At 33.7% G+C, this 18,051-nt stretch overlaps 1 protein-coding gene across 1 annotated transcript in view; it reads left to right on the top strand.

Annotated features, from left to right (window-relative positions):
- Positions 1 to 2,953: 2,953 nt before the first annotated feature.
- Positions 2,954 to 18,051, top strand: part of sap130b (Sin3A-associated protein b) — a 36,184-nt gene continuing 21,086 nt past the window's right edge. Inside the window, exons 1-10 of the mRNA XM_056475072.1 lie at positions 2,954 to 3,043; positions 3,833 to 3,961; positions 9,446 to 9,708; positions 11,763 to 11,924; positions 12,715 to 12,838; positions 12,917 to 13,038; positions 16,503 to 16,618; positions 16,732 to 16,876; positions 17,006 to 17,096; positions 17,223 to 17,327. Coding sequence (XP_056331047.1) covers positions 3,856 to 3,961; positions 9,446 to 9,708; positions 11,763 to 11,924; positions 12,715 to 12,838; positions 12,917 to 13,038; positions 16,503 to 16,618; positions 16,732 to 16,876; positions 17,006 to 17,096; positions 17,223 to 17,327 — 1,234 coding nt within the window. The 5' untranslated portion in view covers positions 2,954 to 3,043; positions 3,833 to 3,855. The remainder of the gene's footprint in view (positions 3,044 to 3,832; positions 3,962 to 9,445; positions 9,709 to 11,762; positions 11,925 to 12,714; positions 12,839 to 12,916; positions 13,039 to 16,502; positions 16,619 to 16,731; positions 16,877 to 17,005; positions 17,097 to 17,222; positions 17,328 to 18,051) is intronic.

Below are 18,051 nucleotides of genomic sequence, written 5' to 3'. Positions count from 1 at the left end.
TTAAGGCAACTCAAACCATTTGAGGAAACCGATTGCGACAAATCATTTGAGTTAAAAAGTAATCTACATGAGTACTGTAAACTTACTCCACTTAAGTTATGAGGTATTTAATTAACTCATTACCTTTAACAGAGTTCAAAACTTTTTTCAAATGAGTAGAATTAACTTTCAGTCAATTTTGAGATAACTACACTCTTTTTATTTGATAAAGTTGACTGTTGGGTTTTAGAGTGGATATATAATAAATATGCATGTGACGCTCATAACCTTATACAGATTATACCCTTATACAGCTATTCTCTGGACTTTGAAAATAGAGAAGATGGACATAATATGACGTACAAGCAAAAACACTTCTAAAAGGTATCTTGGTTGTGCTTACGTCTCTGGCAAAAAAAAGAAAGTAGTACAGTGCTCATCGTAACTGAGTATGCTGAGCACTTTATATCCATAATAGGGGAAATAGAATCATTACAGTATTATTTTGTAACTGTTCATTATATAAGCCAGGGGTTTTCAAATTGGTATAAATAAATGTATGGAGTAAAATAAATAATAATGAATAAAAGACTAAAATCAACAAACATTAAAATATGAATTTCAAATAATCTAATGAAAAGAATAACTAACACAAAAATATGTTGACATTTTTTTTGAAAACAATACAGAATTTATAAAATATTTAAATAAAATAATTTAAAATGTGATCAAAATCATGAAACGAGAAGAATAAAAGAAAACACACTGATAAAATTAAGTTTAAATAATCTGATTATTATAATAGTTTTACAATAATAATCCAAAAAGTATGATTAATAATATTCAAATAAACATACAGTACCAGTCAAAAGTTTGGGGTTAGTAGGATTTTTAAATGGTTTAAAATAAGCTTATCCTGCTCACCAAAGCTGCATATATTTAATCAAAAATACAGTACAAGTTGGCGCAATAGCCTAGTGGTTAGCACCTCAGGGCATGCCGAGTTTGAATCCCGGCTTGAGGACATTTCCCTACACCCCCCCCCCCCCCCCCCCTTCTCTCTCTCTCTCCAACTTCGCTTCCCGTCTAAATACTGTCTTATTTAATAAAAGGCAAAAAGGCCAAAAATAAATCTTAAAAAAAAAAATACAATACAATTTGTGAAATCTTATTGCACTATAAAATAACTGTTCAAAAGTAGTTTATCATTAATTTAATCATTTATTCCAGTGATTTAAAGATAAATTTTTAGCTTTTTTACTCCAGTCTTCAGTCACATGATCCTTCAGAAATCACTTTAATATTAGTAATTATTAAGCCTTACTATTATTATTATTATTATTATTAATGTAATAAAAGCAATAATGACTGGAGTAATCATTTCATTTGGAATTACATACAATAATAAAGCAGTTATTTAAATTTTAATACATATTTAACACTTTTTTTTATTTAATAAATGCCGATGAACAGAATAATTTTCTTAAAAAAAAAAAAACTTGGAGAAAAAAAACTGACCCCAAACTTTTGACTAATAATGTATAATCCATACTTTGACAACGCAAGCATTTCCTGCTAATAACGAAATAATTAAATAAACAAACCAAAAACAATTTCACTGTAGCCTAATCTGCAATTGTTGGATGTCAGAAACGTTTTATTTGCTGATGAATATCTTGTTTTTCCACATTTATTCATCGCTTAAAGGTAAAAGCGTCTAATAAAAATGAGCAAATGTAAATATAAACTCTGAAATTCTTCATGCATTCTTAAATCATTTGCATATTTAAAATAATATGTCAGATTGGATGAACTTGCAGTGATTCTTTAGATTCATTGTTTTTTCTTTTTTATTTAAAGAACAGCATATAAAAGTTGAACAGTACAGAAATATACATGCCAGGGGGTAAGTATAAATAACATACTAAAATACAGAATGTACATGTAATAATCAAGTAAATACATTAGAGTTCACAAATTTTTAAAGTGCGTAGGGCTTTCTTATTTAGAGAATCTCTGATACTACTATTATACAAGCATTTCAGTCATCAATCCCTTAAAATTTGGTTTCTTATAAGTAAATTTACATTTATGAATGTAAATTTTGTTAACAACAATCATTCCTTCTTTCATTTTCTTTTCGGCTTAGTCCCTTTATTAATCAGGGGTCACCACAGTGGAATGAACCGCCAACTCATCCAGCATATGTTTTTTGCAGCAGATGCCCTTCCAGGTGCAACCCAACTACCATCTACCTAGGGTAGACTGTAAAGCTAAAAGATACATTTTCCTACAACAATAAGAGAGATTTACAACACTGAAAATTGTTATTAGTAATTTTTTGCACCTCACCCCATTAGTTGACCGAGTATGTACAATGTACAATTTACATCAATCCCACTTTAAAATGTTTGTAAATAATATTTTGCTTGATAAAATCTGTGGAGAAGTTTATAGGATATTTCTTTAATTTTATTTCTAGCATGATATCAGATGGTAACAGCCACATTTTCCCCCAGCAAATAAATTTACCCTTTGGTAAAGACATCCAGTAAGATTTATATATAAGGTACAGTAATGATTTCTTTTTGGAAAAGAGTACGAATAGCTCTATTATTACTCTCTTTTTACTGTTAAACATATTTTGCTAACATAAGATTTAGTAATATCAATTGACGATGTATCAGAAGCATGGTCATAATTAATACCTCCAAATAACATATGAGCACCCACCTGGAGGAATTGAACATAACAGTTGAAAAATCTTGTTGGGTAAATGAGATTTTTTAATGAAAGTGGAAGAGTATTCTTTATTATATAACTGACTAACCAAATTACTTTTTTGTCAAACCATTTTTTTTAAAAGAGAGATTTGCGTTTTTATAAAATGTGTCTATCATTCCACATGGAGAGAAGTAAGGTTCGTGTTACGACAGCAGGACTCGACGACTTTTATTTTGAAATCCAGAACGGGCGCGACTTGTTGACGCTTGATTCCCATTGATGCCAATGGTCGATTTGCCGGGATACGAAACGGATGGCGAGTGTGGGATTCGTGTTTACGGTAAAACTGTTATTTCACATTAGTGACCACAAATTGCAGTTAGGATAACGTGTTTGTGGCCTTCACATTCATACACTTGCAGGATTCCGACCGTTAATGGGCATCTGAGAGAAATGAGCATGTCTCGTTGAAATGACTCATACGATCTCCTGGCTACTAGCAACCGCGACTGTTTTTATTCCTAAAACTCATTTTACATAAAAGTAACAACGATTGTGTGGGCATTTACTAGTCTGTGTTTTAAAATAGAGTACATTTATGTTTTAATGCACGTTATTGATGAATGGTAAACTCGCGAACACATCTAGGAACAAAAGCTGCTAATTTTGGTTTCCTGACAATCGTTAATGTTACAGTAAGCAGCGTTCACAAACATCAACAAGAGATTAAACGCGTTTACATTGCTATTATGTGTCGTTAAATCAATATGTATTACACTATCTTAAACATTTAAAAGATATGTCACTGTTGCCCGAGTGGCCGTTATTCTGGGTAGAAATACCTTCAGTGGGGATTATTTAAATATAATAATAATAATAATAATAATGATAATAATAATTGTGTAATGTTACATATATAATGCACGGAGGGTTAACACTTTGGCCATGCTAGAAAAACTCCTCGGATTGTTTGTGTGTCATTTTTGTGATTTTAGTTTAGTGTGAGCTTTTCACTCAATCTCGTGATATTCTGCAGGCTGTGTGAGCTGGGTCTTTGTTTGAAGTAAAATCATTTATTTTTTGTATTGTACAAACTGCATTTTGTCTTGTTTATCCTCTGCTCTTTCAGGAAGAACGTGAGTGGTCGTGAAGATGAATTCTCAGCAGTATCCTCGTCCAGGACTCCCCTCTGGTCTGGGACAAGGACAAACCACAGGCAGCAACACTGCAGGACTTCCAGGAAGTCAAAAGAGCACAGGTTTATGACACATTTAATTTATTTTAAACAAACTAAACTTTCCATATTAGCTCACTTGTATTGATTATTAATGCTTAGTAAATATTGCTTTTTATATGGTCCGAGACGAGATGTTACATTTGTATGTCCACATTAAATGAATGTTTATTGTGTAAATTGATTTTATAATTTTTTTCATTTCAGATTGAATGCAATTTTAAAACATTGGTGAAATAAAGTTCTGTCTTCGTTGAGCATTGTAGATGTATAGACTGTTTCAATGTGGTCATGTTATTGGCCCATGAACATTTGCTGCTTGTTATCAAACTATTTCATAACTGTAACAAGAGGCAATTCAATCATAATTTTATGTTGAAACAGCTATCATAACATTATTTATCAATATGTGGCTCTTTTTGGATTCTCGAAACCTAAAGAAATTAGAAATGTAAAACAGGAAATGCGTTCGGACCATTGTTTACATTCCTCAAAATGGTCTATATGTAAATATAAAACATATTCTGATCTGTACTAATAAAACTGTATTTTAGACAAATCAGTTAAAACCCTGCTGTTTTAAGGACGGTTGTAAAGTATAAAGATTTAAAGTGACTTTACAAAAAGTGAATTAGTATTTTGGGGCTGCGCTGTGATCCTTAAATAGAGTATTTTACTGTTTCTTTAAATATTTCTTCTTCTAAATAGATCTAATAAAGTATATCTGAAACTTTTTTAGTATATAAATTAATGTTGCATTAAATTAGAAATTAGTGAGAGCCTTTTTAAAAAGCTATTGGATACGTTTTAACCACTTTTCATGTATGGCCAATATACAACCTTTCAGATATTTGAGAACGGGAAGTCTTTCAGAAGTCATTCTAATATGATACTTTACATTCTAATATGATACTTTACTTCAAATAATTGTTTATTATAATCTGTTGGAAACTGTTGAAAGGGCACAGAAACCCCATGAAGTACCATTCTGTTGAAACCCATTTTTGAGTGTTTGCAAAAAAAGTGTTTCTTTAAATGCAAATGAGTTGCTACTCCCCGCCCCTTTCTAAAAGAAGGTCTGAGATGTTGAAACAAAATATTACTTTTATCACAGATCTTCTTTATTGTGAAAGTGTATTATAGTGTATTATCGGCATGCATTTTAAAACCTTGTCAGTTTAAATCCTAATATACAATTTTTTCAAGTGCACAGTGAGTTTCAGAAGTGCACACATGGAAAGCCAGCATGCATGTGTTGTGAGTTTGAATTTTGAGTGTCAAGTACAAGGTTATAAAATCAAACAATCAATCAAAGTTTACAAAGTACTGTAAAAAAGTCATGATTATATTAAGATTGTTTTTAAATGTCACCAGTGTAATATCCAGGTCTTACTGCTGTCCATGCTGTTATTATGAATCAAGATATAAAAAATATTTAAAATAAATGTTTCTGACCCTAAACCTTTAGATTAGAAGAGTAGCTGGAAACTGATCCCTGTTTGAAAACCCTGATATTAATGCATACCAAACATAGTTGACAACAGCATGTGTGTTTGTATTTCCCATTTATTCTTCTATTAGGATTTTATCAGTCCAATCACAAGGTAAATAAATAAACATTGCGTTTTTTCCACTTCCAATTTCCACTAAAAGACTACTCTCTCTACACCAAATATTAAAGGCTTTGTAAGAAAGTGTGGCAAATTAGATTAGATTAGATTCAACTTTATTGTCATTACACATGTACAAGTACAATCCAACGAAAGTTAAACGCAGTTTAGGTCTAACCAGCAGTGCAATAGCAGCAAGTGCAGAATATAGGTATAAGTTATAAAGTGCAGTTATAGAAAACTCCGGTGATATTTACAGATGGATGTACTATGTAACATTGTAGACAGGTTATATTAGCTATAAACAGATTTTACAAAAGATGAATACATGTACAGGTTGCTATTAATAATCAGAGGTATGCAGATAGATATGAACATAATTACAAATGTATATGTATAGTGGGTATGTACAATTCATGATGAATTCGTGCCACTGCGATAAATATCTGTAATTTTAATTGTGCAAATATGAAATAATTTATAATAAATTAGAAATTCATATTTCATGTACCGAAACACACATAATATCATTATCAAAATTATAGTTGCTCTCCACATCCTTTTCCTATGTTTGCTGTTCTGCTTGCTCATTAGCCCTATTATAGCATAGGTTTGTTTTTTCAATCGTACCCATGCATCACACTGAGTGCTTTTACGAAAGTGATATGAAGCTTGATCAAAAAAGGCAAAGGCTGCAGATGAAATCTAAACTAATGCACTCAGATTGAAGCTGAGATGATAAATAATTTATGTTATGAGATTATATTGTCACAGAAATATTGTTATTGTTATTTAAAGACCATTTCATACCACTGATCATATAATGATTGCTTTTAATGTTATTTGTGAACGCGTGTGATTTTGCACAGTCACATTTATTGTAGTGGACTGCAGCATTAAAATAGAGCTTCACTTTTTCTACACCTGCCAGTACTATGCTTTGTAGGAGTTGCCTGAGCTAGATGACAGGGGCTGCACAATCAGCTAAAACATTGCTGACATTCATTTTTATGTAAACATGATGAGCAGTTCCATGCAAATATCAACCTTGCCTTGACTAAATAACCACCAAAATAATAAAACCCTTTCTAAGTTGTTTGTGTAGATGTGTATTTCACAGTACTTTAAAGTAATGATTTTATTTGATTTACTATAGCCTATATATTTTTTTTATTTTATTTAATAATTATTTTTTAGGAGTTTTTACTTTTATTTTTGATAGAATAGTGGAGATTTACAGACAGGAAAGTATGGAGGGAGAGGGAAAGGGCTGGCAAAGGACCTCAAGCCGGGAATCGAACTCTGGTGGCCGCGAGCTTCTCGGTGCCATATGTTGAGGCGCTAACCACTAGGCTATTGGCGCTGACACTATACTGCTGACACTATACTATTGACATTATTCTTTGCGTATGAGTGGGCACAATCATTGGACTCTTTGGTAACTGAACAAACAATGCACAATACATTTACTACAGTATTTGTTCATGTTAGTTAATGTGAATAGAGTTGGTATTGTTAGTTCATGTTATTCACGGTGCATTAACTAATGTTACCAAGCATGAACTTGGATGTTAATAATGCGTTAGTAAGTGTTGAATTATGATTAATAAATGCTATACAAGTGTTTTTCATGATTAGGTAATGTTAGTAAATGCATTAATTAATGAACATTGTAAAGTGTAAATGCAAAAAATGTTCAATATAGGGTATCCGCGGGGTCTTAAGAAGTCTTAAATCTCAAAAGCAAAATTTTAGGCCTTAAGAAATCTACTGAAATGTTGTGTTGTAGGTCTTAAATCTTAATTTTTTATTTATTTATTTATTTATTTATTTTTTTTAAACATAATTTTCCTCTGTACATTTATAGCTACCCAATCTGGCCAATTACATCCATACAATTATCAACAATTTATCTCAATAAAACCTTTAACTTTTTATCTAAAAATGGCATTTAACTACTTTCCTTACAGTAACATTTGCTTAAAAGTTCTCCATTTATTTACTGCTGAAGATACTGACCTGACCCATATTTTTAAAATTATTATATTATTATTATTGTAGACAAAAATAATTGACAGCTATGTTTTGTGCAATTCCTGGTAAGGGTTATAGGGTTTGCGAATAGATATATTTGAAAAATAATTAAAAAATATGAAAACAAAATTATTATTATTGTATTATTAAATGTATTACATTTTAATAATTTTTTGATAAGGCAAGTGAAAATAATTTCTAACTGGCATGTTAAAAAAAATCCTTGGCATTTAGCCCTGTATATGTCTAAAATTTCATTCATAATGGTTTTAAAAAGCCTTAAATGTAACTTTGTGAAACCTGCAGAAAATTTTTTGTTTCGCAGAGAGCCAAACCTTATGCTTTTGATTAATGTTATATCTTTTGGATTGTGCTGTTTAGTTCACAGAATTTTAATAATTATGTTGTAAACACACAGGGCCCTATCATACACCCGGCGCTATAAGGTGCAAGACGTGTTTGCCACGATGTGTTGCTATTTTCAGACCAGTGCAACCCTAGTTTTCCCGTTTTGCGCCACGTTGTTTAAATAGCAAATCTATTTGCACCACTTTGTGGACTCATGGGTGTGCCGGTCTAGAAAGGAGGTGTGTTAAGGTGCATGGTTGGTGTGTTGCTTTTTTGAGGAACTAAAATAGTCTGTGCAATAGACCAGCTGAAAGCAGGTCTAAAGTCCAGCGCAGAGCACGTTAGTTGTGCGCCTTAAACACGTACACATTGCTTAATACACGCAGGATGTACAGCAACACACAAATATCTTTACATTTGAAAAAGAATTAAAACCAGCACTGCCTTCATACCGAGGGGCTTTTTTTCAGTTTATTCATGGCAACTTGCTTTTTTATAATGTTGTTATTATTATTATTAGTAGTAATGGTAGTATTTATTATATGCATATTTATATTTGTTTTATTAAAAACAAGCTTAGATTTGTTCACCTGTAAGAACTTTTTGACCACACTTTGTTATTATTGTTCATTTATCCATTTGCTGGAAATTAGACCTGAATTTAGAAATAGTTTTGAAACAAATCTTTGCACTTAACAAAATAAATTAAATATGTAGGCTATTGGATGTCTTCAGTGGAGTGTGTACAACACTGTTTCCTTATCCAGGAAAGAGAGAAAAAAAAAGTAAAAAGACAGAATGGAGGAGGCTCGTTTTTTATCCTCGCTGCAGATGCTCTTTAACTGTTTTCTCGCTCGTGAAGCATTCAGTTTTTCCACCTACAAAGTTCACCATGTAAATAGCAAATGAGCCATGCTGTGATGCAACTGACTCTTAAAGGGAATGTGAGATGAGACTCTGGTTTATTCTCAAAACACACCCATAACTAATTTGGAGAATAAGCACAACCCTGTTAGACCATGCGCCACTGCGCAAACCGTATTTTTCCATCCTTAAAGCAAAAGTGGATTCGGACAGACCCTTAATGCATTTGCGCCCTGCGCATTAGTCTTTGCGCCTAGAACGTTAAAATGGAGCCCACATACTGTTTTGGTCATATCCATAATTAATGTTTGTTCCCCTCAATTAAAATATAAAACATGTTACAGATTGCTGCTTTTCTCATCTTTTATCTCTGTGGTTAGTTTTTTTTTTTGGAAATTATAAACAGAATGTGTATGTTAACAGTATATTGAAACATCTATCTCAAGTTTTTTCTGCAAATGTCACATCTATAAAGCGGCACCAAAAACTAGAGATTATATCTGTGTGTTGTGCAATAACTCCATTTATTGATTACTGTGATTGGCCTAGAAGCAGTAATGCATCACCGCTGACCACTTGTAATTGGACAACAGAAAGTGCATGTTGATACCAGATGGAAACAGGCATATGACCTAATGTATTTTTTAAACAGGACATGAAGACTCAAATCATGCACCACGTGAGCTGATGTCCAGTGGAGCCACAGTATTCAGAGATGACAAGCAGGAGACGGTAGTGGTGCGACCCTACCCCCAACCCCAAATGCAGCCCCTATCCCATGGAGTAGCCCCGACTCTGCCCCCTCCTCTCCCTCAGCACCTTCCCATTCAGCCAGGCACACCAGTCTCTGTGTCAGCAGCTCCATCCCACCTCCCTCAGGGTCTCTCCCTCGCCTTTACTGAGGGTTCTCTAAAGGTAAACGGGTTTGGGCCCCTTTCATACCTTTTATCTCTTTTGCCTTGTGAAGTTAATTAATTTCTTCATGTAATCAGGCCAATCATTAAGATCAGTTTCTTATTTTCAGTAACATGAGAATTAATATCTCATGACAGACATACAGTAGACACAGAAAGAGAACAAGAATCTTAATTAAAACAATTGTATGCACATACCTAAATATTTAAGTTGTTTCAATATACTAACTGACAAAAGTCTTGTTGTTGATCCCAGTTGCATGAGCAACAAATAATACTTGAAATCTAGTTGATCATTTGTGTCAGAGTGTCAGAAGGTAGATTTTTCCGATCAATCACTTGTTGAACTGCATTCCAGTCATCACAAATACTGCAGAAGACATGTTGGAACCCGCATGAACCCAAGATTCTCACAGAAATCAGTCAAGTTTGGTGAAGGAAAAATCATGGTTTGGTGATTATTCAATATGGGGGAGTGCAAGAGATCTATAGGGGGTATGGCAACATCAACAGCCTGAGGTATCAAGACATTTGTGCTACCCATTTCATTATAAACCACAGGAGAGGGCAAATTCTTCAGCACGATGGCGCTCCTTCTCATACTTCAACCTCCACATCAAAGTTCCTAAAAGCAAAGAAGGTCAAGGTGCTTCAGAATTGGCCAGCCCAGTCACCAGAAGTGAACATTATTGAGCAAGTCCGTGGTAAGATGGAGGAGGCATTAAAGATGAATCCAAAGAATCTTGATGAACTCTGGGAGTCCTGCTAGAACGCTTTCTTTGCCATTCCAGATGCCTTTAATAATAAGTATTTGAGATACATCTGCAGAGATGTATAGATGCAGTCCTCCAAGCTCATGGGAGTCATGGGATACACAATATTAATTCTTTTTCCGCTGCACCATGACTTTATATTCTATACTGTACATTATTTCTGTTAAGTGACAAGACTTTTGTCTGAGCAGAGTCAGACCTTACTGTCCTAATTAAATAGTTAAAAATCAAGGCATGATCATAATTTATTTTGGTAAAATAAGCATAATCTACAGTCATTTGCCTTCAATATACGCCACTTCAGATGCCAAATGATCAACTAGAAGTCAAGTTATTATTTATTGTTCCTAATACTTTGGTTAGGCGACAAGACTTTTGTCAGGTAGTGTACAGTACCTGCATAGTACACTCAATTTGTTTTGGGCAACAAAAGCAAAATGATAATAAGTAACTTTTTTGGGGGGCTACTCAAGAGAAAATAATTAGATATTTTAGTTGTGTATGAAATATTATCAAGTTGCAGCAGCTTTTGAATGTATTTCCCGTCAGTGTAACTCTACCACTGAGTCAATATTTGATGTGGATTTATATCCTGTTGTACAATATATTTAGACTGATGCACCAAAATGGAAAATCATACACTGTTCGCTGTAGCATGATACAATGATATTTCTTCAAAATCGGATTGTAGAGACATTTTAATTGAAAAATCATCCTATTGCTCACCATTAATAAGGAGTATCATTTTCTGTTATGCATCCTGTAAGGTGCATTTATCTATTAATCAGTTGAATTACTGGATAATGCAACACATCGAACTGTTCCAGAACACATGCATTTCACTTAGTGCTGTGTAAAGATTAATCGCATCCAAAATAAAAGTTTTTTTGACATAATAAATGTGCGCTTGCAAGCTTTTTTTTTTTTTTGGCGATTAATCTTTACTCTGCATTAATTACAGTATACCATATCACCAGAGTTAGTCAAAGGTAAGTCAAAGATTTTAACAATGTATTTTATTGGGTGATGTGGTAAACACAGGTCTTTATTTTACCCCCTGTTCCAGGATATCTAAACTCAGAAACCTACATTCACTTATAAGTTTTGTAAGTTTTAATAATATCAGAGGCTTTTTTAAGGTTGTAAATACAAAAGTAATGTGGTTTGGGAAAAAATACAGCAAGATGAAAAGGACATTATATCATTGGATCGGCCAAAAATTTGATAAAAAAATCAAACAAATGTTTGCCTAAATGCTAAATGTCTCTTCTGTTGGCTGCAGTCTGCCCTGAAAGCACCCATGCCAAGCCGTGTGATCGCTCCAGCTCCTGTGTCAACACCAAGCCACCTCACTCTGCCCCCTAAGGTGCCTGGTCATCTCACTGCTACCATGGAGTCCACACAGGCCTCGGGAATCCCTGTGGCCACCATCAGTGGTCAGCAGGTTGGTCGTGTTTTTAGATAATCGAGTCACTTTGACAACCAGTTTTTGAAATAAGGTAAAACCAAGGCTGCATTTATTTGAGATAAAATACAATAATATTGTGAAATTTTATAAATGAAATTTATTTTCATGACTGTTACTGAAAATGATCATGATCATTTGGAAATCATTATAATATGCAGATTTAATGCTGATATTTTAAACTTTGAATTTGTTTTGAATATGCAAATGTTTTTTTTCCTCACAAAATATAAAGCACAACAAAGTGCTTTAATTGTTAATAATATTTAGAATCTTTATTATTAATTCAACATCAATATTAAGTGATCTTAACAAAGTAGTAAATCAGCATATTAGACTAATTTATGATAGATCATGTAAAGGATATTAGCATAGTTTCTACAGGAAGAAAAAGTCCCTTCATACAGTAGTTGAAATGTATTGTTTTATTTGTAATAGTGATTAGGTAAGTGTGAGGTAAGTGAGTGGTGTTGGAGAACAGTTGATTAATATGTCTATGGTAGCAACTGTGTTTTCATTTATTTATTTATTTATTTATTTATGTATTCTTGTCAAAAGGTTTGATGAGGTTTGGTGTGATGCACAGTAGTGGAGAGCCTTTGATGATGATGATAGATTTTTACTGGTGTTTTGATAATTTATGAAATCCTGTCAGAATAATTCTTTCATAAGAGTTTCTCTAAATAAAATGCATGCATTAATGCTTTTCCAGAGTATTTAACTACCCACTTGCTGTGAATCTTGATTTGTTTTTTTTTGTTTAAATAAGGGTCATACTGGTAACCTGCATCACCTAATGACCAATGTGCAGATCATCCGCAGTGGAGCACCTGTTCAGCAGATTGGATCTTCTGCGGCTCCTCAGCATCTTTTTCCCTCCCATTTACCCAGAGGTCAGTATCTAGTATGTTCAAATGCTGTTTCAAGCTATTTTCATCTTTGCACACTGAATGTTCATTGTGTGGTCTCAGGAGCGGCTGCTGCAGCTGTGATGTCAAGCTCCAAAGGAGCCACAGGACTGAGACCAGCTGCCGGTCCCAGCTCTGCCACTGGCCAGCCTACTGTCCAACACATCATCCACCAACCAATCCAGGTTCAGATTTAATTGACTTTTAGTCAGTCTTTTGATTAAAATACCGTTTCATTTTTTTGTCTAAACTTTTTAAAAAACATGTTAAACAAAGCGATGTTAAAAATACATGTTTATTAATGTAATGCATTTCATTTTATGGTTTCAGTTTGTTCTTTATAAAAACTTTTTATTTTTATAAATACATCATCCTATAGAAGTCCCAAGAGGCCATGCATTAAAATATTTCTTCTTTCATTTTCTTTTAAGACTTCTCAATTTAATTTTCTAGTGATCTTGACATATCAAAAGTTGGTTTCTTGAGTTTATGACCTATTTTTTTCTGCGTATTCTAAAGGGGGTCACACACACCACAAGCGCCGCGTTTCAGAATTCTAAACATAGGTTTCTATTAGGGTACACACACCGGTGCCGCAAGTCGCCGGCTGTCCGCAGCACCCAGCTACGACTCAGGACCCTGTCCATATTTCTGCCGCACCACAGAGCTCCATCTGAATAGTTTAATTTTAAATAACATGTGAATGTGCGCTTCTGGTGTGTGATACTTTCAACTGTCATGTGCGCTGCGCGTCCGATATGCGACGCACTTTACAGGATGTCCTGGATATGCACACAGTAGCTTCATATCGCATTATTTGCTGCACTTTTTTATTAAGGTTTTTCTAAACAAATAACATTTACTTCGAATGTTTACATTCACCAAAAAAGAAACGAATAGATAAAAAAATTATAGATAAATAATAATAATAAATAAATAACAGTGACAGCTTAAAAAAGATAATATATTACATTAAAAAAGTGAAAAAAGATTAGATGGATAGATAGATAGATAGATAGATAGATAGATAGATAGATAGATAGATAGATAGATAGATAGATAGATAGATAGATAGATAGATAGATAGATAGATAGATAGATAGATAGATTTTTGCATAGATGATGCATTTTTGCTCATGTGATTATGGATGTTCTGGACGCCCTCATTATTATGCATAAACTCTCGGTTCGCAAGGAGGGTGCAGACACTTGTGTTGCCCCTTCATCATACACAGTCATGAAGTTACATGTGGAAGATTCTGTTTTAAAGGCCAGAGTGTCTATCTGAAAATTTTAGGTTATACATTGGGCAGGTATAAATAAATAATATAATTAGTACATAAATAAAAGCAGAAAAATTAAGTGATTACTAAAAAAACGACCTTCGATATGCCTAGATCATGAGAAAAATAAAAGTTGTGATCATGAGAAAACGAGAGAAAAAATATTTGAATACATGGCCTCTTAGGACTTCCGTATCATCCACGTCATTCAGCATTAAAAGTTTTTACAACTATTGCCGGATTCAATAAAGGTCTGACATTTTGCAGCTAACCTTGTTGCAAATGCATTTATATGAGTTTCTTTTATACATGAAATGTATGGGAGGAGAGTATTTAAATGAATCATGCAACAGTATTTGCGAAGTCTTTTTTTTTTTTTTTTTTTCCTCTTCATTTGCGGGTATTTGTACCTTTACTCTATTTGCAACCTGATCCTCGCAGCTCTTGGTAGATTTATATATTTATAGAAACCAATTGCTTTGCCCATGGTATTAAATCCATGCATTACCGATAGAATTTTTCACTTCCATTGGTGCTCCTCTCACTATAATTTGACCTGTCCAGTAAACATAACCTTTAAACTCTTCAGAATAAAAAGCAATTGTTACTATTCTATGCAGATGCAGTTTCCCCAAAATGTGTCATTCTAGAATAATGAATTCTGCTCTATTCATGCCATCATAGAGTTGTTCAAGTCATATTTTATATCAGTATTTTCATCATATGAGAATATATATGCCAGAAAATTCTAAATATCACACAGGGTTCCCATGCTTCTTGAAAGTACTTGAATTTCAGACCTGAAAAGTACTTAAAAATAAACAGGTCCTTGAATTAAATTTGGAATAAAATATATTTATGGTGTTATTTCAACAATTGTACTGTGCTGCTGTCAAAAACAGAATAAAACTAAATGGGAAATTCTTAATTTAAAAATACTATATTTAAATCTTGCACAAGAACTATGGCAAATAATGCACATTTTATCAATATTTCAGAAACCATGTTGAAATATTACTAGTATTGAATTCAACAAATTTCATTAAAGTTCTTTGAACATGACTGTTTAAAACCGCCTAAGGGCTCTATTCTAAAGATCTAAGCGTAAAGTCTAAACCGCATGACGCAATAGCATTAATGGCGTGTCCAAATCCACCTTTGCTATTTTAAGGACTGAAAAATTGGATTTGGGTTGTGCTTATTCTCTTAATGAGTTATGGGTGTCTTTTAAGCATAACATGCATTAAACTAATCAGACTCTCATCTCCCATTCCCTTTAAGAGTCAGTTGCATCACGCCATAGCGCATTTGCTATTTGCCTCCTCCATCCGGCCTCTTTTTCTTTACTTTACTTTTACTCTTTACTTTACTCCTTTACTTTCATGGAGTAAGGGAATAGTGGAAGCTCACTCCACTGAAGACATCCATCCATATTTAATTTAGTTTGTTAAGTGCAAAGATTTGATTCAAAACTATTTCTAAATTCAATTTCAATGTCCAGAAAACGAATAAATGAACAATAATAACAAAGTGTGGTTATATCTAAACACACGTCCTATTCTTATGCCATATGGTGATGCATACGTCTCCAAAACCTGACAGGTGAACAAAACTAAACTTGTTTTTATTAAAACAAATATAAATATGCATATAATAAATAAAACTGCTAATAATAACAACATTATACAAATGCAAATTGTCACAAATAAACTGAAAAAAGCCTCCAGAGGTGAAGAAGTGGTTTTTATTTGTAGAAAATATTAATTTTTGTAACATTTTATTCCTTAATTTTTTTCATATGTAAAGATATTTGTGTATTGCTGTATATCCTGTGTGTATTAAGCAATGTGTATACGTTTAGACCTGAATTGGCCCATAACTAACGGCTCTGTGCTGGACTTTAGACCAAGTTTTAGTTGGTCAGTGGTGCACTTGTGCCTTAACAATGTGCCTTAACACAACTCCTTTATAGACCAGCATGCCCATGAGTCCACAAAGTGGTGCAAATGGATTTGCTATTAAAACAACATGATGCAAAACGTGAAAATTAGTGTTGGTCTGGTCTGAAAATAACAACACATCGCACCATACATGGTATTGCGCCTGGTTTATGATAGGGTCCTAAATTTTTGAAAATGATACATTCAAAACATCATTATTCTGATATTTTAATGTAAATATTAAGTTTAAGTGAAACGCCAAGTACAGTAAGGACTTTCATGGTGCTACATTTGCTGGTAGAGTGAATTACAAAGATGCTTTATTTGAATGGTGCTTGAATCTGCTGTTTATAAAGTGAAAACCCTGATCACTCTGTCACATTTTAAGCATATTACAATGTAGCATTTCATCTGTATTTGTTTCAGTCTCGGCCTATAGTCACTACATCTACAGCAGTTTTGCCTACTGTTGTGGCTCCAGTGACAGCCACCAGACCTCAGTCTCCGGTTATCACCACAGTAGCTGGAGACATGGTACATGGGTAAGAGACTTCCACTTCAGATAAAAAAAAAAACACAAGCACTGCATTTTTACTGGATTTAGAATAAGAGGTCATCTTAAAATCCATCTGGTTTGGTTTTTTGTAAATTCCAGTCGCTCGGCTGTGGCGATCCACCCTCCACAAGCAACCTTGAGTATCCAGCGCCCGCCACCCTCAAGGGACACGCCAACACGAATCACCCTGCCCTCTCATCCTGCTATTGCTGCTCAGAAAACCCTTCCTCACTCGGTTTCACAGGTTTAAAAACACTCTGCCACTTTTTTTCGGTTTTATTTCATTTATTTATTTCATTTATATATTTATTTATTTTTCTTTTATACAAATTCCAAGTCAAACCTCTTTTCTACTGTTATATTAATGACACAGAAGCCCATTTTCAGCACTGTGACACCCGTTGCTGCTGCAACAGTGGCTCCGATTCAGGTCACCAACACTGCACCATCACCCACTACAACAGGTTAGAGATCAGTATATTCTCTACACATGTGATTCAGTAGCATCTGTGCCCTTCACACAGAACTATAATGTTCACTGATGTATTATAGCGCTAAGGAGCTGATGTTATTTTAATATCTCTTTAAAGGCTCCACCCCCCACACGCAAATATCCAGTAGTAACATTGTCACTATGACGGTGGCCTCTCACTCGTCTCATGCCACAGCAGTGACCACATCCACCATCCCTGTGGGTAAGTTACCTTCAGCGCAGCACAAAATACATTGAAATCTTTTATGAAGTTGTGTTTATTTAGTTAAGCTTTTAAATGTTAATCTCTGATGAAGTTGATTTATTTTGTATATAAAATGTTTGTTTTATTAGTGCTGTCAAATGATTCATCGCAATGAATCGCATCCAAGTTAAGTTTGTATTTGCATAAAATAAATGTGCGTATATTTATGAATAAATAATATACACACTATGAATGCATGAATATAATTACACACCATTCAGAAAATACAAAAATATACAAAAATACAGATATTTACAGGATGTTTCCCAGTACTTGGTTGCAGCTGGAAGGCTGTGTAAAACACTGTGCTGAATAAGTTGGCGTTTTTTTTCTGCTGTGGCCAACCCCTGATGAGTAAAGGGACTAAGCCAAAGGAACATGATTGAATGAAAAATATTACATATACATTTATATATAATTTGTATTTTATATCAATATACATCTGATTATAAACAAGGATTCTATACACCAGGGCTATTCAATTAGTTCATCATGGGGGCCAGTTCATGAAAAGCATCCTAAATGAGGGGCCGGAAAGATATGACTTGCAATATAAGTGATGACACAACATAATATAAGATCCCATGTGCTGTTTTTTTTTTGCTCCTTAAGACGCCTACATTGGCTGTTTCTTCATTAAAATGTTAATATGTTGTGTTTTCAAACTACATAACATCACTGC

Source organism: Danio aesculapii, chromosome 2 (genome assembly GCF_903798145.1).
Source record: "Danio aesculapii chromosome 2, fDanAes4.1, whole genome shotgun sequence".
NCBI lineage: Eukaryota > Metazoa > Chordata > Actinopteri > Cypriniformes > Danionidae > Danio > Danio aesculapii.
This window is presented reverse-complemented; position numbering and strand designations above follow the sequence as displayed.